General features: G+C 30.4%; 1 protein-coding gene and 2 non-coding genes across 3 annotated transcripts; 1 reads left to right on the top strand and 2 right to left on the bottom strand.

Annotated features, from left to right (window-relative positions):
- Positions 1 to 2,184: 2,184 nt before the first annotated feature.
- Positions 2,185 to 16,047, bottom strand: LOC132934065 (chitin deacetylase 1). The gene is made up of 7 exons (XM_061000341.1): positions 15,746 to 16,047; positions 11,188 to 11,363; positions 10,237 to 10,386; positions 9,280 to 9,379; positions 7,966 to 8,287; positions 4,112 to 4,378; positions 2,185 to 3,253 (listed from the first exon to the last, which is right to left on the bottom strand). Exons 1-7 carry the CDS (start codon positions 15,804 to 15,806, stop codon positions 2,692 to 2,694), a joined length of 1,638 nt encoding a protein of 545 aa, XP_060856324.1. The 5' UTR covers positions 15,807 to 16,047; the 3' UTR covers positions 2,185 to 2,691.
- A 4,724-nt stretch (positions 16,048 to 20,771) lies between these two features.
- Trnad-guc (transfer RNA aspartic acid (anticodon GUC)) lies at positions 20,772 to 20,843 on the bottom strand. Its single transcript has one exon. It is a non-coding gene; the product is annotated as a tRNA-Asp (tRNA).
- A 5,596-nt stretch (positions 20,844 to 26,439) lies between these two features.
- Trnad-guc (transfer RNA aspartic acid (anticodon GUC)) lies at positions 26,440 to 26,511 on the top strand. Its single transcript has one exon. It is a non-coding gene; the product is annotated as a tRNA-Asp (tRNA).
- Positions 26,512 to 26,785: the final 274 nt, after the last annotated feature.

Raw genomic sequence — 26,785 nt, 5'->3', positions numbered from 1 at the left:
GTCGAAAAAATGGTACCTATTCAACAAAAATATTTCGTTTTTCATATATTTTTTTAGTTATTCCCGGATATTATAAAAAGTATACTACCAGAAACAGTCAAACCTCCATTGAAGTTGAAGATAGAAGAATTTTTTCTTCTATAAAGAGACGCAACACTTTACAAAAGAAAGTCGATTAATTTTGAATTTTGAAATGTCAGTGAAAAAGCACCGGAAATTCCCCAAGAAATTAGCTAAAGACATATAATTGTTAGGACATTTTAAAAACGCTCCCATTAAGTGTAGGTACTCAGAAAAAAACATTAAGGGGTTAATGTAAATGTTAATATCCACGAAAATGAGTTTTTATTTACCGCAAAAACGCCACAAATCGAAATAAGGTAGTCTTGAATTTTGATGTCGGTTATTATAATTGGATAACTCAAATAACATGTACTGTCATAATATAAAGTAAATATAACTCTGTAGCTTTAAAATGTATCTAAAAATTGAATGATTCAACACTGACACAGTGACCCGTCTTTTTGGTACTAAATGGCAAAATGAAAAATGATATTATTGAATTCTATAGAGCGACATTTTTACTATTCGAAAGTAGAAAATGAATGCATTTTGAGTATAGTGGCCGTTTTGTTCTAGAGGTTCGTTATATAGGTACAGTCTTCGCCACCGTATTATAACTATATTAATATTATTGCACTCATTATAATATTGATTTACCTATCTATATAAAAAAAACAATTATTTATCGTATGATAACTTTGTACTTAGGAACTCCGGTCTCCGACAGTCCGACGTGTCTTTTTAAATCCAACCAGACATATAAATAAAAAGAAGAAAGTATGAAATAATAATGTTCATTATTTTTCAGAAGTCACAACTCCGCCGACACTCGACCCACTTATTGATTATAATTATACCGACGAGCTGAATATCATGATGTTTGAAGTATTATTTGTCGTGTTAAGAACAACTTTTTCATAATCGAGATTAATGTTTTTGTTTTCACTTCGGAAATGTCGTATACGGTCCCCGTCGAGAAAAAGCTAGTCCTCGCACGTCAAGGTTACGCGTAATAAAACAATAGGTACATGCCACGTAATAATATATAATATATAATATAATATATTATCTAGACGAGTATAATATATACCTCACAGGTCACAAGCAATACTTACATTATTAATAATTATTATGCTACGCTTCCTCGTCCGTGTTTGCCGAGAATACTCACTATCATACTATACCCACAGTACTCGTGTATAGAGCAATAAACCGCAATTTTTTTTTGACAATTTTCGATCGATTGAAAGTCAATCTAAATATTGTGCATGACGTTTACGTGTGTCTAAGTATGTGTCACTCGTATTATTCTCGAGAAAGATAATTAATAATACTTAATAATAATTAATTAATAAACCCTTTGAAATAAGACGTATAGGATCGATGCATGTGCATACTTATGATGCATTGTTTTACATCATACGCACAGGATGAGGGTATACGATTGTTTAAAAATATAATATACTCCAGAGACAATTGATTCAATAACACTTTTATTGTCAATTGTTCGTAACATTTCGCCGTGAATTCCTATGAATATTATAACTAGAAAAACTAAACACGCGTGCTAAACACAAAATCGATTTCGTAAAAGAGAATGTTTTAATAGATATGTTCTTTTCGAGAAGAAAAATCTCATATTATATTTTTTGAAACGATGACTCATGCTCGTGAATCAATATCATTGATACACGTATAATTTCTTATGAGAAAAAATTAAAAAAAAACCATTTAGGTATAGAAGTAATATTTTGCAGAAGACGGTTAAAATTCAAAATTACGTATTAAACATCGTTTTATACTTCATTTACCTACAATATAATACTTAAAATGTTTAAATATTTTTGAGATTTGAGGCACTTTTAATCGTTTTAATTCGTGCGTATTATTCGTATCATGTTACATACCTGCATGGCTGCATGCAGAGTTAATTGTTTGATATTTTGCACGTACGTACCTATAATAGTCCTGTACATATTATAATATAAAATATGTGCCTGTAAAGGCGTTAAGTCATAGGACACTCAGACTTACCTGCATTATTTCATGTAATTTGTAGGTAGGACGCCTATAGAATGAAAACAAAATAAGTATAGCTTTGCAAAGAAAATCACGAAACAATTAAATATTAATATAATTTATTTACTATCTATAGATACAACGTTTCATTAATTTTTACAAAAGTACCTAACTGTTTTTTTTTCTTGAAAAAAGTTCTTACAATCAAAGTAAAAAAAAATTAATTAATATCGATGTTTGACGATTATTACAATATAAAATAAGTAACACGCGTTATGCCGCCGCATAATGCTGACGATGTAGTGTGGTTATGAACGACGACGACGACGTCGTAAACAACAACAATCACAGTTAATTGAGAAACCCGATACACATAATGAACCTATAGAATTTTGTTGATGAAATAATTTTGTTTGGGATAAGAATGACAGAGATGCTTTGTCTCGACAGCCAGATAAAAAAAAAAAACAAAAAAAGAATAATAAGTAAAACAAAAATAAAAGCAATAATAAAAATTCCAAAAAAAAAAAATAAAATATATGTTGGATTGTAAAAAAATTCGATTAATGAGTGTGGGTGTGTGAGATCGGGGAACAATGTGCGTGTGACTTAGAAGAAACCGTCTCCGGTGGGGTCGTTGAGCCACGGGTAGTTGTTGGGGCACCTGACGCACGTTTGCAAGTTGATGGTCTCCCCGGGAACCTCTTTACTGGTCAGCTTGCACGAGTGCGGTACCAAACAGGCTTGTGGTCCTTCGACCACACACTTTTCCCTCCATGGTTCGAAGTTCTTCACCTCGTTGATGATCCTTGGTTTTTGGATCCATTGGATTACCTGCGTCATGGTGACGAAGTATACGTCGTTGTGGTTGGCCAGCACTTCATCGATCCAGAACAGGAACGCGTCCAAGTACTCCGGGTTGTTCTTCAGCCAGGCGGCGTGGAAGTACAGGCCCATGGGTGCGCGATTTTGATCGTAATGCCGGTCGAAGTTGTGGTTCAAAAAGTTGTAGAACTGATCGCCGGACAGGATGTTGGAACACGAGTCTACCATGGCACAACCGGGCAAGTATTCGTCAAAGCTAGGGTCCTCTCGCCTGTCCAGTTCGTTCATCACCATTTCCCATACGGCGTGACTACGAGTCGGACAGTGTTGCAAGTTTCCGTGACATCTATGAGAATCAAACATTGTGGCTGTGAATAAAACTAATTCCGCACGGACAAACTACAATCGATGCGCTTTCATTTTTATAGATCGAGTTGGTAAAGAATGCTCGTAATTGTAATAGTATTGTGATAGAGTGATAACCTTAAGCAATGTGATCGGGATAACATTATAATAGGTCGTGTGGATTGACCGTTAAAATTTGATTTCAAATAGTCTAAAAATACTCGAATGAATAATAAAATCTGATCCTAAATATTTATTCATTCATAAAAAAAAAAATGTTAGGTATGTTATTATAGAGCTGTTTTAAACCCATATACAGAATACGCCCGCTAGTCCTTGAAACTAGACAACTTTCGCTGATTGAATAACATCTTGTACACTTGCAGTATAATCAATATAGTTGACTAGAAATTTAACATTCCATTCTACTTCCTACTACCTAAATTGAAATATAGATTGTTCTAAATCCCGATACTCTAACAAGCCGAATCTTGTATCCGGGAAGCCAGTTCATATTTAAATATTTTATATTATATTACGCAATATTAATAGAAAACTAAAAGCTGATCATAATGGCTTAACATGTTATTCTAGTTCTAATACCACTGTTTTAAGCGTCGGAAAGTTATTATCAGGATAATAATATATACCTATTTGTTACCTGTTTACGACATTACAGTAGGTACAATTTATCAAGCCGAGACGTTTACGAATTTATCGAACACAAAATAAGCTCGGAGGTAAGTCAAAAATAATTATATGACTATTCTATTATAAGTAGCGACGGAGTTGCTATGAATCTTCATAATATAAACATATGCGTACTATATGTAATATTATTATTGTGTACACATCTCACCTGTGGGGCATGCGGAAGTACATGGTGTACGGCCAGAGGGGTGGGTTGGACAGGGGTGCAGTGATGGACGAATCGTACAAGAAAGCCTGTTCTTCCATCATGGTGAATTGGTTGTTGCCTCCCACGCGCAAATAAGGCGATCTCAAACCGACAACGCTGTTGTCTGTAAGATTAGCGTACTTTTCGGTGATTATGCGCATACCAGCCATTTCCTTGGCCCAGTCCTCGACGGTGGCGTTGCTCCAGAACTGTTCGTCGTCGTTGTGCCTGTAACACGCCAATATAACGATCGTTTAGGACGAATGTGCTAAAATGTGCTATTTACACATCATATAATAATATTATATATACGACAGCGGTCGTGAGCAGGAAAATTATTTTTGTATCCACACTAAATAGTCATATCAGTCCCATAGGATCAACCCCGTGAGCAGAAATTACAACTGATTCGTCGGGATATTGCTATAATACGGGGATCTCCGTAATATTATCGTAATATTTTATTAGAATTATATCGCATTATAATATATAGTTTTTATATATAAACATGATTTTGATTGTTATAAACTCATAACCAATACAAAACATGAATACCTATAATAGATTAGTTTGCTGATACAGCCATACAATAGGTACTTAGGTAAGTTGATTGTTCTAAGTCTTAAAGTATGTTTCTGAATAAAATGGAAATATTTACAGCCATATCCCTTCACATATAATATGATAGTTTATGCTTGTTCTGTAGTCAACTATACTTCAGACTGTATCTAGAATTCTAGAGCCAAATAAAACAAGTTACAACTGTAACAAAGTTTAGTTTCAGTATTATTTGTTAAATTAATTTAAAAAATACTTCAAATTTTCATAACCTAACCTAACCTAACTAAATGTAAGAGGTTTTTTAAATTTTAAATTATGTTTTTTCATTTGGTGGTACATTTTATGACGCTTCGACCACAAAACCAGAATAACCACAAATTAACGAGTTATGACGTGATCAATGAAAATAAAAGTTACTTATTATACTTTGCATTTTGCTTATTATGTCAGTGACCTAATAAACCTCGATCTTCCGTCTTTCACCAAATGTATTTTTTTTTAGTAAATTTACAAATGGTAGAATTTATTATATATTAATGTTTTAAAAATAATTTTTGTGTATTTAATCCTTAAATATAATGATTATAGATTTTGAATGTAATAATGCTCACTAATTTATCATCACATGTATAACAAAAGTAATCCATCAGTTCAACAAATTAGAACTATCGGTAATAAGTTTATAAAAAATTGTATAATAATTATATATTTTTAAATAATTGTAATATAAAAATAATTCCGTGAAAGTTATATTGTACACCTAATCACTGTTTCATTTCCTAAACATTTTCGAGAAAAAGACCAGATACAAATAATAGTTATTTATGTATCAATGTAAGTATAAATAATCTAAAATGACTTGTATTACGTTTTTTTTTTTATTTGACAGTGAAAATTGTATTATACGAATTGTCGTAGCCTTGAAAGGTGTCACATGTTGTTGTCAATGTGTTCCAATGTTATTTAAAGTCTCTACTTAAAAAAATGGATGTATATTCTATTATGCTATTGACTTCAGGTTGATTGATCGATCAATAACCTGCAGTAATCAAGGTTTATTAGTTATCTGATTGTATACGTCATTAAGTTATTACCTATTATATTATTATATTATAATTTCCGTGGCTTATCCACCGGAAAAAAAGTTTTATTAAAATAAAAATGAAGAAGTGGGTAATTTGTCTACCGACGTAAAGTTTATAGATACTTTAAAAGTACAAGTTCAATAATAGTTATACAAATTACAATAATCATCAAAAAATAGTTGTTCGACACATTAACGCAGTATAAAGTGAAATTATTAGTTGTATTATATTACGGAGAGTAGCGACATCTTAAATACAGTTTTGAACTCTTTAAAGTATAAATAACTAATAAGCCATATTAGAATGTATTATTGTTAACTTTAAATCAAATCTCCGATAGCTCAAATTGTTTTAACGAAGTCTCCCGTTCGGATTCCAACTGTCGTACATTGACTTGAGTTCACCACACACAAACACACACACGCGCGATTCTCCACATTATACTACGTAGTTAACACAAACGAATTTCAAAGAGTTGTGGTTTTGAATGTAATAGCAATAATAATAGGTATAAATAATAGGTACCTGCGCGTCATACGTTTCAGGAAAAAATTAAAAAGTGTTATTCTTTTCGTGTTATACAACTTATACGACAACCGAAAAATGTGCATATTAAATCGTGTTGATTTCACGGAAAAGGGGAAATATAAAAATGTATTACTCCAAACCGTCAACGGATGCCGCGTAGTTTAATATCGAATAGATCCTCTCGAATGTGTTGTGCACTTGTGCAATACATTCCTCGCGTCCAAGTCGTACAGGTTTGAAAGATACAAGTATATAATATAAAATCAAATAGGAGATATACATATACATTTTTTTTTTTTTGACACTTACGTCCGAACCATTAACATTGGATTAGCAGAAACGAGAAAATAGACCGCTAAAAAGAACTTGTCTGACATGTTCATACCGGTTTTCACACGAACACATTACCGTCAGTATTATTTCAATATAATATGCAAACGGATACCACATTTTCTCGGCATTCTTGCGACCGGCAGACACATCGATCGGAATGCTATTACATATTATCAGTATCGTGTACATAATATAATTTCTCGTGCACTTGGATTACGCAACTGAAACTGCCGGCGAGAAGGTGTCCTTGGTGAACATTTGTCGTAAATTAAGTTTTAAAAAAAAAAGTGAATTTCATCGGTCTTTTAATCGAAATTTTATGAAAATATTTAAATATTGTGACTGCAGGTATCGTGCCCGGCCGCGTAACACGTCCCTCCACAATTAAATGCATAATGGCATGAGGTTATAAATAGTGTGCTTTACACCTATAATACATACGACGATACTTAATTATTGAAAACTTATTAATTCAAATTTGAAATTTTACTCGCCGATTAAAAATGTATTATAAAAATAAAAATGAAGATGTTTCATTGCATTGATACAATATAATAATACTATTATATAATATAATTTAATTAATTTTGATTATTATTCATATTGGTATTATTATAATAATTTATAAATAATGATTTTTCACCGAATCAATTCCATTCTCTTTAGTTGCATTAATTATGGTTAGGTACCTAACCTACCGGATTATTACATGATGGTTTTTACTTTCCAGTTTATCTGTTATAGTACTTACTTTCACGGCTGTTCAAAAATATTAACTATATTGCTATCGCGTAAAATATTGTATCGGTTAGTTAGTGTTAGTGCCGGAGAGACAATATAATATTATAATATATTCGACTGGAAAGGGAAACGAATAAATGTATTCCGAATCGTATAATAGGTTTATGGATATGACGTTATGATACTTGTACAACAATAATTTGAATTTTAATATTTGATCAAAAGACATAGGTATAACGAACGTCTGAAAAAAACTGTCGTCCCGAGAACCGGATTTTTAGGTACCCATGTGGCCATGTAGGTAGGTATTTCACATAATTTAATGATATATTATCATTACTATTATGCCGTGTTTCTATCCGGACTTATTCGCAGCTTGTGTTTCACAATAATATTATTTAACCGGAACAGAAACACGTTCGTGCGACTCGGACAAATGTATATAATGATAATAATAATATGACGTATGTTTGATTTCGAAAAAATCTCTCGTGAAAACAAAATAATATATAGGCATATATTATTATTATTATTATTATAGGTAGGCATTATGGGTTAGGTACGTACGTTATCGAGTGCACTGCGATTTCGTGTCCTTTCCTGTGGGTTTCTTGCACCGCCGAGTAGTTGGTGTACTTGTGCGACACGAAGAAAGTGGCTTTGATGTCACACCCGTTGGGGTTCCTGCGTTTGCCATTGAATATTTCCTTGTACAGTTCGATGTTGTTGTTGTTGATAGCATCGTCAAAGGTGATCGTAATCATCTGAGGGACTTCCTTGGCCGGCAAGTCGTTTGGTATTCCGGTGCCGTCTTCGGAGCAGAAGCAGTCGGGTAAAACGCACACGGCTGGATCGCAAGGCGGCGCGCGATTAGGATCATTATCGTTATCTGTGGGGAAAAAAAATAATGAATTAATTAGGTGCTGCCGTCCATTATCATAGAGCTTATTGAACCGAATATCAATTTTTGAATAATCTCCAGCAAGGCTGTGCCATGATATTATTCACAGCTTGTTGTACAATAAATTATATTATAGTTTTATGTAAAATAAAAAAAAAACGTGATAAGTGCAACACTATAATGTATTATAATATTATGCGTTGATAACATTTTTAATAAAGTTCGTGTCTATAATAATTGTATATTTTTTTCAACTATCTCAGGCAATCAGTATTTTTTGTGTTGGAATGTTTTTTAAAGATAGATAATTTCACATACTATGAGAAGTTTAAAACTAAGTATGATTGTCAGAAAAATGTACTAGCGTGCCATTTAAAATCTAATATTATAAATGTATGAGATAAATCATTCGGCTATTAGGTTTATCAAGTTCTTACACCAGAAAAAAATGATTGTAGTATAGTTGAACATTGGAATATATTTGAAGGTTAACACTATTCGAAAAATAACTTCGAAAAAATTTTTATATTGATATACAAACAAATTAATATATTTCCTCAAATAACTACGGATAAATAATTTATGTTATGTACAAAACATTTTCCGACTTCTATGATTTGGGATAATTGATAGCGATCAATATATTATATTAATCATTAGTGTTTATAATGTCAGATGGAAATTTATGATTTATACGTTCAAAATAAGTTGTTAAATTTTTAGTTTTGTCAAACTATAAATTAAAGATTTAGAAATATTTTAGGGTCTAAGATCAGTAATAAAAGCCAATGATAAAATCACAAAGACTTAATAAACCTATAAAGGTATACCTTCCAACATAGTATACACCTAATAAATTTTTAATAACTAAATCATATGATAGGTACATGGTGTATTAATTATTATTTGTAAATTTGAAATTAACTATGATTTTACAGGTAACTCATTTCGTGTAATAGTAATTATTAATTCATACGAACCACAAGAATTTTCATCTGAACCATCGGGGCAATTCTTTTCACCATTACAAAATAGTCCTCGTTCAATACAAGACTTATCACCACAAGACAATTCTCCGTCCTATAGTAATGGGAAATATAAACGTATATTAAAATGTGTATACATGTGTTGTACGTAAGTGTATATTGTATTCTCTATGTAAAATAATATATAATATGATAAAGAGATAATCATATTCGATTATCAAAAGGCAAATATATTAATGATATCATATGTATATGCTTTTAGAACCCAAGTGCGTTACGGTGATAGATTGTTTCAAATGTTTTATTATTTTATAAAAATAAATCGATGAAAATTTGAAATCACAAAGATTATTATTTTCTATACTATAACAAGACAACCAAAACAAAATGTACTAAAACGGACTCAGTTTAAATTTCCCTATTTACGTGTACCTAGGTTAGGTATTTTCAGTTAGTGTTGATAAATACCGGAGAAACTACCGAAAATGAGCACCTCAATCGATTATTAGGTCTCCTTTTTAAGTATTCAAATTTTTGAAATTTTAATAGGATGTTTCTTGGAATTATCTCACATGCAGATATTTTAGCGTGTTAATATCTACCTATGATAAATGTAAATAATATTGAAAGGAGCTACTATTAATTATTGTTGTTGAAATGTATGTACAAATTTCCATTGATATTTAGCTGTGCGTATCGAATACTACCTAGTTGTATCATTATAAAACGTGTTTAGATTTAATTTGAACTCTGAAAACCGAGTTGAAAAACTACTCGAGGATTAATCACTGAAAGACCTTCAACATCAATGCAGAACTGAAATAATAGTTTGGATTATAATTATCTAACGTATCATCATTATCTATAATAATATGTAATCGTAAATCGCATGTGTACAACAATGATATAAGCACTATAAATCTATACAAAAAATAATCCTTTATCTAATACCTGACACAATGGTTCGTCTGTGAACAATAAAGGTTTGACTTTGCGCTCTTTATTCTTCAACTTGCAATTCTTTACTGCGGCCTTCCAGTCACATGTTTGTTTTTCGATATCGAAATACAAACCGGCAGGACAACGAATGGCTTGCAATCCCTGTAAAATGTAAATAAACGCATTGATATAATATTATTTTGCCGGAATCCGTATAATATACAAGTACATTATGTCGTGATTTACTATATTTATTATTTATAAATAAAAGTTTGCGCCCAGTAGTCAAAATGAATAGGTGAAAATATTCTGATGTATTTTATCATCTCACGTTTAGGTATTTTTTTTTTATTGAACGCTACAAGTTTTTAATAAATTTATATCAAAAGGTACACTAATAATTATTGGTGAACCATAAACATTTAAAATAGAAAATATATTTTATTAATCTATAAAACATCAGGTACATGTAAACTGTATTACTAACCATTGTATCATAGGAATACTAAAAATGCTTATGTGCTTTCTCAGTCAATAAGTATTTATAAATTATTTTTTTACAAGAACAGAAAAACAGAAGTGACAATCACTAATGAATAAAGATTAGGTTATGCAAACACTGGACCAAAATATTAAATACCTATAATACGTCATATAATACAACCTGTTAATTTTTTCAATTTTCAAAAATAATAATGAATAACTGAGTTGTATAGTTTATTGTATATAACCGACTTACAGTTTATATGATTTAAGTAATCATAATACCTATCTACAAATTTTTAATTAAATGTGTGGGTCACTGAAATTCTGAAATTATAATATATATATATATTTATATTCATATATTTTTTTGAATTATTTACGAATTAAATACAATTTTTATTTGAATAAACTCAATGGATCTATGTCAGTTTTATACAAAAAAATAGACATTTTTAAATGCAATTCCGTTTTACTTACCGATGATGTGCACTGGATGACGTCACGGCAACTGTCACCATCTTGTGCAGTTAACCGAAACCATTCTCCTGCGTCTTTGTCTTTACATATTTCGATCTCAAAACTTTCCTCTTTTTTCGGTTCACTTGTTGACGCTTGTTGACGTTTAATTCGTGACAATAACGAATCACAAGATCCTGCGAAAAAAAAATAACAAATTTGCTAATTAGTTAAAACATAGGCATTTTCTAACTAAGGTCTAACCCGTCAGAACATCAAAACAAACTTAATGTTTAGAACAGACTGAGTTATATATTTTAATTGTAACTAAATAATATTCCTATTTCATATATTATGAAGTAGTTTCATTATAGGTACGTTACCTATACTAAATAGTTTATCGTTTGATTAAATAACACACAAACCAAAATATATTTTGTTTCTTGTTTTGTTTTATAATCTTTATTAATCTTACCTACATCACAATATATTACAATATACAAAACCAATAACTGTCATAAAAATGTTTTCATATTATTAAACTATTTCAATATTAACACATTTATGTAAGTATTATAACATGAAGATATATTTTATGATATTATTAATAATTTAGTTATATACTTTCATAGATATGTGGTTAACCCATAATCGTAAATTTAATGGTCTGTGAATACTAATTAATTAATTTCAAAATTGTGTAATAAATGTATTTTATACGTACTGCCAACATTTGGCAAGCAAATAGTTGCTATAAAAACTAATAATAAAATAACTTATACTCCGAACATATTTTTATAGATTCTGAATTCAGTATGAAAAACAAATTTTAGTAATTTTATGTTATTTATTAAGACATAGAAAAAATTATTTAAAAAGGCAACTTAACTTTAACTTTTAATGTATATTTTTATTATTTTGATAACTTTAAACTTACATTAAGTAAATCGGTAAATTATGTTTTTGAATATTATACTTAGACATTATAAATCATTATCTACCTAATCATAATAATCAATAATTTGTTAATAGGTTTTCCAAAAATATTTCACTTCAGTGTATTGTCAATATTATTATGAACGTTTAATGTATGTTAATATCAACTTGTTTAATACTGTATAAAGCAGCACAAATATTTACGCTTTAATTGTTATATGTTTACTACACTGATGATTATATATTATACATTTTAGAATATTAATTCGTATTACGTATTTTATTGTACAAATGCTCAGTGTATATAATATTATGTTTAAGATATCAAAAGTTGTGTTGGTGGTGGTAGATGGTGGTTATGGAAAATGCAGTATTGCCTCACTACCAAAACTGCAGCGTGAGACTCGTGAACATAAATAATTATAAATCAACGAAAAATTATTTGGACGTCATACTATTACGCGTTACACACTTACACGAAAACAAGATGGATCTTAAATCAAACTGAGATGTTAGATAGGCGCCTATACACGCGTTGCCTCGTTCCAAAACGATTACCTATATTTTTCTCGTTTGGCGAGGCTAATATTTCATAATCATCGAATCGAAAACACCGACGAGCGTAATAATAATAATAATAATAATAATAATAATAAGCCTTCGATAAGAACAACTGCTGCGTGTTAGGTTAGTCGTTCGTGTCCGTAACGTTATACCTCCATATAATGTGCAGTAGCCATATAGGTATTACGTAGGTACACGTTTTGCAGTCCGTCGCAGACAAGAAGCTTTGACTATAGGCAAATGGAACATTTTAAACGCATTTGTTGTGAACCGTTAACTATCCTGGTCGGATACGCGTGTGGGGTCGGAACTATATGGAATATATAGGCACGTGAATGGTTTTCGGATCGTTTCATATAATATAAGTGCCTATGTCGTATATATATTATAATATAATATGCCTTCCGGTGTCGGCTCGACCGCGTAATGTTGATGAACTTGGAACGTGCACGCACGACCTCGTTTACTCGCACGTCATAATATTATCTACGACAACACTGTGCGTTACCTTGCACATATTCTGCAGGCATATACCCTATCTATGCCGGCCACAACACTGCCGCCGTACGTGCGGATCACAAATTATTACGAAGTATTGGCGGGTAGGTATACTGTTGTTGTTATTGCACTATACGATATATTATAATGTATTCCACTTTCACGCGACCGGGTCGGACGAAATTTGAAAACGGCACGCGTGCGCGCCGAGTCTGTCGACACACGACGTAGGTATATATAATGTATGTTATTTTGCGCTCGGTCCTGTCATAATATTTTATCGTCGGACAGGGCGGAAGGAAGGAAGGAAGGAAGGAAGGAAGTGTGAACGGGGAGAAAAAGCTCTAGGACTGCGTGCGCGTTCTACTTTCTATAATAATGTACCTATATTACGCGCGTGTCCGATCTTAACGCGACGACGTGACACTTTGTTGTTCGGCGGACGCTTGCGAGAGGACCCTTTCCATACATGGGCAATATGGATAATACGTGTTGTGATAAAGAGAGGAAATAATTATAACGACCAGGCGAATGTCGGCCATAATAATATAATATAGACGAATCCGAGTTCGTGTCCCGATCGCGGACGCGACTCGTAAATAATAATAGGTAGGTAGGTAGGTAGTTAGGTAGGTATGATATCGAGAAAACAAATTGGCGGTGGTATGTACATGGAAATTGTAAAAATCAAAACCGATCGGATATCAACCGAAGTCGCGCAGTTTTTGATGAGTTTCAGAAAATGTTGTTTCGATACGATGGGGTTGGGGTGAAGTAGGAGAGTCCACCGGGGACACTATAATATTATAATATATTTAAATATTGCCCGTGTCGTCGATCGCTCGTGGGCTCGCTAGTATACGTTTTCGACGCACAAGGGAAAACCACACGCTTATCTAAAGAAAAGCGACGAAAACCTACGCGGGGTAACATCCGGGTATCGCGATAATAGTATTCCTGTGTGCAGCACACCTATTTTGCCACGGGAATTCGAGTGAAATCTTTTTTAGACACGGTTGTCGCCCACGGGCCATTATCATTATCCATCAGCCAATACCTACTGTCGCGCGAGCAATATAATAATATATAATAAATATAATATAATGTTTAGATCGTAACTCAAATTGCTATTATAAATTGTATTGTATACGTCCACTGGGGCGATGACATACGTTTAGAGTTTAGACTATATTATATTATATTCATTCGATGGACGCACACATACACACACCTGTATTATGTTTATATATTATGTAAATGTTACGTGCCATGCAGCGACAATGGAGTTCAATTTTAGCGAGTTAATTTTTTCTAAGATTTCAGTTGATTTATAAATTTTTATTCAGTGGGCGTCACGACTACGCACATCATCATCTGTACTATATACCTACTCGTTGAACTAATATAGGCGGCCATTTTTTTTAATATTTTGGTATTATTATATGCCTACGTATATTTCTCGTTAAGCAGTTAAGTAACTTCAAACATTGCGTTATCCGTGTCATCGTAATATGATTCAACTATTTGCAACCTATATAGTCTTTGTATTTGTGTGTGCATCTTGGTAATAATAACATTACATATTGTATGTCGTTTGAACTTCCTAATTACATGTAGTTAATATAGACATGTAATCATTGCTTGCATGTGAACATTTTTATTTTTATTTGAAACAAACAATCTATACATTATTGTATGCACAATAAGCTTATGTGGTAAGAGTATTACAATGACTTGAATTTTTGAGTTAAGAAGCCACCCATTGACGACACTTAGCGCATGTGAGCATAAAAATAATTTACTGTTGACTAGTTTTCAAATATTGCACACACACATATTGGTAGGTAATATAAGTTACAACTAGAATATACATAAAGCTTGCTGTTTGTGAAGTTATACGAAATTTTTAATTTTCTCGTAACTAAATTTACTTATTACTGTAAAAATTATAAGTCAATTAGTGAATAGTGATTAAAAATTCCAAATAAACTCTCTTCCGAACGACTATATTATGATTTATTATTATTATATATATTTTTAAAATGTTATAATATTAAAAATTATATAATACAATATTATAATATTATGAACAGAACGCATATTTTATCTTTTAGAAGAAAGTACAATTAATTTAATTACAAATATATCTTTTTTATAGATAGATTATAGAAGGAACAACCGTGTTTGAGAAAAAAAATGCCCTATACTTCAGCAGTGCACATGCCTTTCAAAAACGCAGTTGTGTACATCCTTTTATACGGCACTGCTGAGTGTTATTATTTTCAAAAAACCCTCGACAAAGATTGTACCGTTCCTACTATGTATGGCACCCGACACATAACAAAACATCCTATAATCGGGTTAACGAGAGACTTAAACGCTTTTTTTTTTTCAAGAATCATTTGACCATTGTCCAATACCTGTGTGCACAATATTATATAGTTATGTTTGTTTAACGAATTCACCGGAAAGATCTCCAATACCTGATGATGACGGCGTTACACAGGTGAGTGTTATATTATAATATATAGGTATACATAATTTGTGATAGAGAATTAATGATTAAACTCTAGTTACTTACCCAATGTGATGAGACATGCGATCGCCAGGAGCCTGAGTGAGATTGACATGGTAGTCCTCATGACAGACTGATGCGAGCGCACAAGCACTTTCGTACAAACAAACTGCACACGACCGTGTGCGTATGTTTGTGTGTTGCCGGACAGATACTAATTAAACGAAATAATGATTATAATACTACCAATGAACTATAAAAATTTGATATTTTTTTCTATCTGTCTCTCGAAAATCAACGTTTACGACTGTCCGCAACAGTGACGGACGGAACAAGACTCGGTTTCACACTTGGCTGCGGCGCGTCAATTTATTGTCTTATATACGCCGGGACGCATTTCACCGGGGCGTTACACTCGTCGCCGTACCGACAGGTAGAGCCACTGATCGAGCAACAGTCGTGAAAGTCTTGCTGCGTCCTATACGCGTATATTATAATATCGACGTGCGAACGATAATGTGGCACTGAATAATATAATGTCGATATTAGGAACACTATATCAAACATTATTATAGAAAAACATTTTTTTTTTTTTTTGCTAAAAACGTTTTTAGGCAGTTTTTTTCGAACATATCATTATAAGTGCAGCTGCAGGCAAATAAAATATAGTATTATGAAATGCATCACAGAAATGTACGCTCGAATAGGCACTCACAAGATTGCTTCAATGAAAACGTAATTATAATTTTACACGCGTGTATAATATTTAAATTGAAAATTACTATGTTACCTATACTATGTACAGCTATGTATAATATGTTCTTAGTTCTTCAATCTAGCCAATTTAGTTATACACTAAGTCTATTTTTTTAATATTAGCCGTAGACATTTTAGATTCTGAGAGGAGTGAGAAGAGCATTGGTTTTTTTAATTTTTACAATGATGCGTGTTTTTTTTTTCGTCTTTGTATAATGATTATGTTTTATAGTAGATAAATTAATTTGATACTCATCATCTCCGAAGGGGGTTTCTTGCAGAAAAAATGTATCTAATTGGTACTTTGAGTGGGTTAAAAGGAAAATGTCCAAGTACTTTTCAAAATAATCGTCGAAATTACTAACATTGTAAAATTGTTATGCAGTTAAAAATGTATAAAAATTTCAATTTTAATAACCAAGTAATAAGTATTGAACATTTCACATTATCTGGTTCCTCATAAGTTGTTCTTACAAAACTTAAATGTCTCAAACAAAACAAAATATGAACAAAGCTATTGAATATTAAGACGAAAATTGTAGTTGTATAATTTTATACAATTTTATTGAAATTCAAAAAATATTATTCGTATAGGGACTTGAAATTTTTACTTTTCGTCATCAGGTACATGCCTATTATTATTGAATAGTGAGTAATGACTATACACAAGGAATTTTTCAAAATATTTCGATAGGCAATTACTAATTTTATTATAATAGCTATTTGTACATTTGCCATGAACCTATTCACATCGTTACGTTCGTCGGTATTGACTTAAAAATTATGAAAAATTATAGCAGCTAGTAATATTATATTCAAATAATTGTATAATAATAATTTTAATATTATATAAAATAATCAGAGCAATTGGGTTTTTTTAAAATTGAATTGCGCATTGAAATATAATATAACTATAGTATAGTAGCTAATCTATAAGTACACGACTGTTGAACCATTAATTTTTCTTTTTCCACTTCATACTCTGCAGTTGTATGTGTTGAGGAGGCGAAAGTACCTATCGTTCGGCCTCCCCAGTCCCCTCGAATTATTTCAAGGGCAATTTCACCCCCTTGCCATTCAATTGCCACCTATACGTCAGAATATATATATATATATACATAATATAGCTATTACAATATTAATACATTTACACGTCTATAATAATATTATAATATAGCTTTTAGCCTTTTCGTGTAAGGTGTCTACATTCCCAGCGTGATATATATACTTGGGCAGGAAAACGTCGATTCGTTATCACTGGATATAAATTCGTTCATAGTAATATAAGCTAGCTATTACGACGGGGTTACAGTTTCACGGGTCTGCAGTAAGTCAGCATAGATAACGCATGGGGGTAATATCATAATATTATAGTTTCGAGGTGACGTGTTTTCCATTTTCAAAAAAATGTTGCCAGACGTTATAATGTGCGGCTGCAGTTAACGTCCACGCACTGTTTGTAGACTTGATGAATTAATATATTATCGTATCTGCAGAAAAAAATTGTTTTCTCCGAACTCGGATACGTGTTGTAGGTGTATAATAATAATAGTATGTATAGGCGGTACTCGACTATTGTTCGATATGTTTTCGGCATTTTAACACTCGCGACACGAAAATATTATTATAATAATATACCTACAACGAATGAAACACGACACTGTGAGCATACGAGAATTTTAATCCGTGATGCGTATAAACACGCACTGATTTCATTGTATACAGAAAGTGTATGTATGTCGCATTAAGTTTATATTATTGCTTAATTTACAGAAAAAAAAAATAGCTAGGTACGAATCTGTCCATCTACATCCACTGTTCACGCCTAGATATGATGATTGTCATCGATAACTGCGACAGGTTTGTTAAACATTATCGAACCTGGATAGATATTTTGTCTTTTTACCCAAATAAGTCGTGCGACGAACCGTGAACAAATATATTATTAAAATTTGTGAAATTTTGCGCTATACAAGTTCGTATTTTTACAATATAAATGTGTGTCTTTCCGCATAGAGATCACTATAGAAGGGAAAATGCGAAACTCTGCAATATATTCGGAAAAATCAATATCCATTATAGAGAAATGACAAAGAATCGAATGGAGTGGTAAAATTTTCTTGGATTGCACAATTTCCCGTGTTAAAAGTCCTTCAAAGTTTAATGCGCAAGACGCACCATTTCCTTCGACAAAATCAAGTCAAAACGTAATTTCCATATTACATCAAATGTAATTCATCACATGGCCCTGTATCCAATAAGCTATTCAGTGTAACTCACACAACGAATAAAGCAATAAATACATCTCTAGTTCCAAAGTATTTTATAGAACTTGCTGTTTCCAGATTGAAGCAAAGCGTACTATTTCCACGAAGGTACCTATAACAAATCTACTTTAGTCCTTATTATTATTTTTAGTAACTGTTTATTATTTAATTTTTCTCTGGCTCGTTATTTTATTTTATATACTAGACACTATTTATATATTATTACAACTGATAAAACACGACTTTCGTTCCTGCAACCTTCCTGGCATTATATCGACAACAACATTCGCGCCAAAAGTGCGTAATAGGTTTTTACGTGCATTCTCAGAAATGAATACCAATAAGTCGTAACCTATTTTTCTTTTTTAATATTTTCAGATATCTTAAAAATATTTAAGCTGGTAAAGCTGAAAAATGCTGGTAAGTTAATAACCGCTATGCAGAACAGTAGGTGTATTTGTATCTCGTCATTCAGTAGGTCACTGTAATGGATTTGTTGAATTTGAATTCAATGATAAATCGTTGTACCAACATGAAAGACGATTCTGTGCGGTGACCGTCTGTCAGCCAATATTTTGAAGGATAGCTTATATTCATTACTTACTTTTATTTACTATGAATAATTTATTCTAGTGGTTTTTTCCAAAAACATCGTAAATATAATATTATAAACAATCAAAATGGTTATTTTTCGTTTAAATATCAAATTTAGAATTTCAATTTATTAATGTCTATAAAAAAAATCGTGCATATGATGATCACCTATAATTGATATTTTTAGAATACTATGGGATCATCTTATGACCTTGTGTTACTTAAATGTTCAAGTTTCTTGACTAAGTAGTAAAACATGTATTATCATTATTTATATATCTGATGATAACATAATATTATAGACTATAATGTAATAAAATATATGTATTGATTAAGGATTTTATACGAAATCAATACATATTTTATCGCTCTGCGTAGAATCTAAATTAAAAATTTTCTTTTTGTATATAAAACACCCTATCAAAAATTTTTGTTAGTTTTTTCTAAAAATTAATGGGAATATTCTAACTTAAGTACGTATACCACCAAAGTACAAACTAGATCAAATTTGTTACTAGAAACATTATTTAGATGTATTATAATAATATTATATACCTACATCTTTTTTTAAGATATTTTTTTTTATATTATGAAAATATAATATGATTTGGTTTTAAATCCCTCCCAAAAATGTATTCCAGCTGCGGCCTTGCATACGAAAAATGTTTATCGGCAACGATTAACTCATCTTACTAAGTACATAAGTATATTATTTTTATTACCTATACATTACTATTATATTTCTGATATTTTAGAAATTTTTTTTGCTTTGCGTATAATATGCTATCTCTTATTAGTAACTTATAAATAAATAAATTTTTACCGAAAACATCGCGTTTATTAGAATATTATAATAGTATATTTATATAATTTATTTATGTCATTAGCTTTTGAGTTAATTTTGACACACGAAAATGACTTTTTTTTCATAAAATTATGTTCTGTAGCTATTGGCGGATTGTACATATAGTTACGACTTACGAGTTAAGTACCTACATATGAAAATATTCAATTATTTAGTGTATATATGAATAATACTATAACAGTATAAATTAAAAGTACTGGTACAGACGTACAGTTGTTTTTAATTTTCGAAAAGTATTAATTTTGGACTTGCCACATTTATAAATAATTGATTTATTTCATTATTTCGATTCATTATTAAATGCTTTCATATGTTATGCTATTTTGGGCTGTACTTAACCTCACTCCTACTAATAAGTAATAATAAAGCATAATATATTATACAACCGATTTATTAATTGGTATAAAAGTGGTACATAATAATATTTATATTGACTATAAAGCAAATAAGTAAAAAATATACAAACAGTTGAACAACGATGGTGATAGCTGGTACTTAGGCATGCTGTGTACATCCGGTTACCGCGAATAGAAATATAAAAATTGAAAGTAATAATATTATTATGTAAAAAAAAATATTATAATTTATAAAAAAAGTGCAAAAATTTTTCCTCCCCGGCGGGGAATCGAACCCCGGTCTCCCGCGTGACAGGCGGGGATACTTACCACTATACTACCGAGGATTGTGACAAATTGAGCGAATTTACTGTCTTTTCATTATCATTTTGTAACATAATATTTATAATAAGAATTGATAGTACCTACGTACCTTTTTACTATGAAAAATACGGAAAATGTAGAATGTCTGTCATAATATAACCGTCGACCTTCCTATTCTTTATACTCATTATGCGTAATATTAAAATAAGTACTGTTTTTATTTATTTCTATTAATGGCATTCGTACCTATTAAAAGTGTGGTAGGTAGGTATGGACGCGTATTGCAAGACACCGCTATTTTCTCTGTGCAATTTTATTTTATTAATTTACCACGACTTTTAAAATTGATAGTCTGTAACTCTGAAACTACTTGTTAGAAAAATTTCAAGGGCGATATCTATACCGGAATTAAATTTATACTGTAGAATCAGCTAAACAACAGTAAACTGCTTGTAATATTAAACATATGTTTTCGTTGACGAAAAATCGTAGATATATTACGAGAACAAATAATAAGTTTTTAGGACATATTATAATTATACCTACTCAATCGTTGAAGTAAATGTACAATAATATGTCCGTGCTGAATATGATGGTACTTAAAAGACGACAAGAGCGATAACTATTAGATTTTATACTCCACATAGATGTACCCGGTGCTCGACTTGGCAGAATAAAGTAGAAGGACTCTGTTAACTTTTAAAAAAGAGCGCCCCCATCACTTGTTAAACGTTATTGAGCCGTGGGGCATACCCCCCCCCCCCTATCCCCTAATTATCCCTCTTACATAAACATCCCTCTATCATAAACAAAATCAATTTAAAAAAAAAAAATACAAGTTAATATACATAACGTTATACTATTACATAATATAAGTAACTATTATAATTTATAAATCCACGGTTATGAATTATTTCGTAAGAGAGATTATGATGGTATCTCCCACATTTTGATAAAAATACAGAATGATAAAGCGTCCTGTGCGTTCCCCTCAAAAATAATAGTTGGGGTACCTACTCTAAAATTTCTGAAAAATTAGTTGGGGTACTCCGTCCATTTGCACCCCCCCCCCCCCCTACCAAGTCGAGCACAGCTGTACATACAATACTTTTATCATAAGGTTTATTGGATCTGAAAGTAATAAATAATATACAAATTAGGTATATTATAGTATAGACTATAAAGGTATTATATTATCCAATACATCTTATACAACTATTTGGTCTGCTCGAGACCGTTCGGAGATGCAGGAGAGACACACGGTGAACCGTTGACGATAAATTAATTTACAAACAGACGCTGACGACAACAATAATGATAATATTATATTATTTTATTAAGTTACCGTAACCACGATTAGGGGACCCGAGCGATTAGACGACAAGCACACAAGTAAACTGAGTTGTCTATCAATGAAATTCGCAGGCGTTGCACGGCAGTTCGAAAAAAATAATATAATAATTGTTTGCTTATTTTAGCAGTAGACCTGAAAAATAATATCAGACGTTACGCTGGAGCGTATTTTAAGGAGTAATATTTAGGCATTTCATACGGCGTACTTATAAATTCTTTTGACTGTGAAATAAACGAATTTATTTAGTATGTGCATTGATTTTATATTTGTATAATATGTATAATCAATAGTACGTAATCAATATGAAGTGTGTAAATCCGTTAAGGCGCCAAAATACGAGTATGATAATAAATTATACTTGTATAATACAATTTTTTGTACGGAAGTCTTATATAATACATAAACTTATTTACGCGCTATAATACTTATGTAAGACGCTATAAATATTTAATACTTATAAAATACTATTTAAATTATTTCACAAAAATGGATGAGTATACTCATGGATAGTCGAATTATGTAATTTCAAAAGGTATTACATATTATATTCTTTTAGAAAAAAACCATCTTCTTAATATTAAGTACCTATTTTATTTTATTGTACCATAGAATATGAACTTTTATGTTTAAACGAAAGCATATTTTAAGTTATACTAAAAGTCATATAGGTAAGGCCAACACCTAACGGAAATCAATGAATAATTACAGAACATATTATTTTTCTAGAAAATGAATTCTTAGAATCGGACTATTATCTAAATATTTTAAATAATACAAAATTGTTATAAAAAAATTGTTTTTGATAACAATAAAAACGTTATTAGTAGAGCCTTTTAGCAATTTACAATTTAGTGCCTTGAATAGTATCCATATATGCATAATACTTTTGTTACAAATATATTAAAACATAAACAAAAAAATAGGTGTTATTTATAATTGTATATTAGAATAAAATAAAATAATGTATAAACAACTTTGAATCAAATTTTAAAAAAAACTCACTTAATTTTGTCCTAATACCTAGAGAAATATAAAATTACGTTTTTGTAAATATTTGGGTGTGTAAATAAAAGTTAATAAATAAATGGTTCGCTATACTGAATAGCTAATAAACAATTATATCCAATATTAACTAATTATCGCAAAAAATCTAAAAGAAAAAAACCACGAGAATAAAAACCAAATATGTACCTAGGTATTATGTAATTTTGATATTATATCTAATATAACTAAATTTCATATTTTATTATAAATAAGTTATTATTACAAATTCGGATAAATAATAATATTGTACATTATTATACTAATAACATTTATATTTATCTTAATTCTTAAGTTGCATTAAAAAAATTATAAAAAAAAACAGGGAACTTGATCTGCTAATAATTAGTAGATGTCAAATGCACCTTATCATTGAGTAGTAAAACGATTTTGATTGGAAACGGTCTGGCGTTAGCCTAAATTACTATTTCCTAAGAAATAAGGATATATTTTTAGTAGAATAGGTAGGTATAAATGTGTAATATATTATTGATATTGCAAGTAGTATATTTATTTTAGATTCTAAGTAGAGCTAAGGATTCCTCTTGAGCTTACCGAAAAGTCAAAAAATATTTATGAGTTTGAAATTAAAATTTTTTCGTCATCGGATATTTTATCGTAAATTAATTGATGCTCATCGAACGATTTTTTTATTTTACTGTAAGTAATTAAGAAACGAGTAATCGTTGATACTTGAAATTTTCACAAAATGTTTATTTTATTATTTTTATACATAGTAAAATTTTTAAATTATTTTGGATGTACTTCAATAAAATATACATTGAAAAAATCAAAACCGTTTTGATATATTTTATTGATGGGGTTCTATTGTTATCAATAATATTGATTCGTGTATGGGATGCTTTACTTGTATACTATACATTTTAAACTGCATTACTACAATACTGTATGTATGTGAGTATGTGACGATAGTATTGTTAGCCTTATTATGTATAGCCCCCGAAACTTTTTTTCTGGTAACTTCATGCTTAAACAGCCATACAAGTAAAAATATATGTAATAAAAAGAATACCTATGAGGCTATGACAAAGCCATATAAATAACACATATGTATTTATTTTTCTTTTAGTGGTGTATTTTGTGGTAAATTGTTATCAAATGTTATCCGTTCTATAAATATACAAATAATTATAAACTATATGTACTCACAGTATAAAAAGAGCTTAAAAATTGCAAAAAACTACTTTAAAAATGAATCCCGAAAAAAAAAATCAATATGATAATATAAATAGAGAATTAGAAAAATCACAGAATATAAAATACTTTCTAATTGCTGTGTTATCAATACTATAACAGTTTTTTTCCCATTTTACATAGGTAGGTACCATGGTTTGCAAACGTTATAATAACGTTATATTTGACAAAAAACGATTGAAATTTGTAAACGTAATTATAACGAAAGCGATAATCAAAAATAATTATAATACCGCTAAACAAAACACAACGATTTACAAAATATATTATATAATATCATTAAACAAAACATAATGCAAAATGTAATTTATAGAATATCATTGAACGAAAAATAACGCAAAACGAAATAATTTAAAATCCATTTAATTAGAAGTTATATTGGTTTCGTAGAAATATTTATTTCATGCATACGGACATTAGAATTGATTATATTATTATATTCCGTAATCGGGCCATTACCTACCCGCATTAGTTATTACTTATTATACATTTAATAGGTATTAAACTATTAACACTTTTCTAAATAACGATAAACGCAAAACTTGGATAACGACATAACGTTTTAATTCTGAATAACGATAAACGCAAAAATTGTGTAACGTTTTAATTGTAAATAACATAAAACGGAGTTTTTTTTCAAATGCATGCCCCGGTAGTTACTATAGGTTTTATAATATAATATTAATAGTAATTATATATTATAATCATATATTAACCGTGTTTCAGAAAAAAATATATAATATACATTTTTATTGAGAAAAATCTGTACAAATTAGCATAATAAGTAAATTATATGATAGAATATAAGTTATGATCACTCCGCTCAGAATCTAATTCTTAAATACACTATCGATCATTGTGCTAACTGTGAATGTACTACGGCTGATATATCTGTTAGATGTTATATTCATATTTTTATTATTTATATTATATTTAAACTAATTTAAATTAATTTTTATTTTATAAACGGATCATTTTAACAATTTTACCAGCATTAAAGCTTCAGAACATCATAAATTATAAAATTGATAACACTGCAAATAGATAAATATATTGTATATTATACTCTATGATTTAGGTATACCTACTAAAACTATATTTATTTATTACACATATTATATTTATCATAAATCTATTATATTGATTATATTATAATCTTGTTTTTTTTTCTTTGGTTTTTTTCCGTATAGGTACCTCTAAAAATGTAGAAATATAAAAAAAGTAAATTGCTAAATCAAAGATTATAATTAGCCAATAGGTACCTAAAAAGTACATGCCACTGCTGACTTAATAACCTTGTATCGATTTTACCCATTGTAATAATTGTATTTTTTAGATTGTAAGTAAAATGTTTAATAATTAAAAAAAATTCACTTTTTATGTGATTTGCGAATGAAACAGATTTTGGGCAGATCAAGTAAAGCAATGTTTTAGATTTGGGACATTCAGAAATAATTTAATTTGCATTTTATTCTACGCCCTATTGGCTATTATCACCAGGGCCGGCTTTCTTCTAACTTACCAATCATTATTAATTTCCTACATACAATAATGTAATGTGCCTTTACCGGTTGCCGCTTACATGGGCGTGCTCAAGGGGAGGGGGGAGGGGGGAGGTTTAGGGGTTCAACAATCAAACCCCCATGGACACTTTTAGTCTTTACAAATATATTATAATATGTACTTAAATATTATAGTTGCAATAATTTATTGGGAACAAATATTGTTTAGCGCCGACTTGAATTTTTCAATTTTTTTTTTTGGAAACTTATGTATTACAACGAATTAAGGACGATATTGCAAAAATTAACTGCCGGAAATCATTAGTGCTTAATAGTTATATTATAATAGTTCATGATTTTCGGTGTTGTACGCATTCGTAAAATTAAAAATATATTACGCTGACATTTTACTCACATGATATCTATATTATTAATATACCTAATATCGTTACAAAATATTATGAAATATATAACGAAGAGACATTAAATTCTAAGGTCTCATCACAATCCTCGGTAGTATAGTGGTAAGTATCCCCGCCTGTCACGCGGGAGACCGGGGTTCGATTCCCCGCCGGGGAGGAAAAATTTTTGCACTTTTTTTATACAATTTTATATTTTATTTTACATAATAATATTATTATAACTTTCAATTTATATGTTTCTATTCGCAGTAACCGGATGTACAGTGCATGCCTAAGTACCGGCTATCACCATCGTCATTCGCCTGTCTGTATATCTGTTGCTATTTTTTTTGTTTGAGTAATAAAATTACTACTGCTTAATGCATAACAATGTAATAATATATAAATATATTTATGTTTTATACTTATCATTTCATATACGATTAAAGATA

The sequence above is a fragment of the Metopolophium dirhodum genome, chromosome 1, assembly GCF_019925205.1.
Source record: "Metopolophium dirhodum isolate CAU chromosome 1, ASM1992520v1, whole genome shotgun sequence".
NCBI classification, from domain to species: Eukaryota; Metazoa; Arthropoda; class Insecta; order Hemiptera; family Aphididae; genus Metopolophium; species Metopolophium dirhodum.
This window is presented reverse-complemented; position numbering and strand designations above follow the sequence as displayed.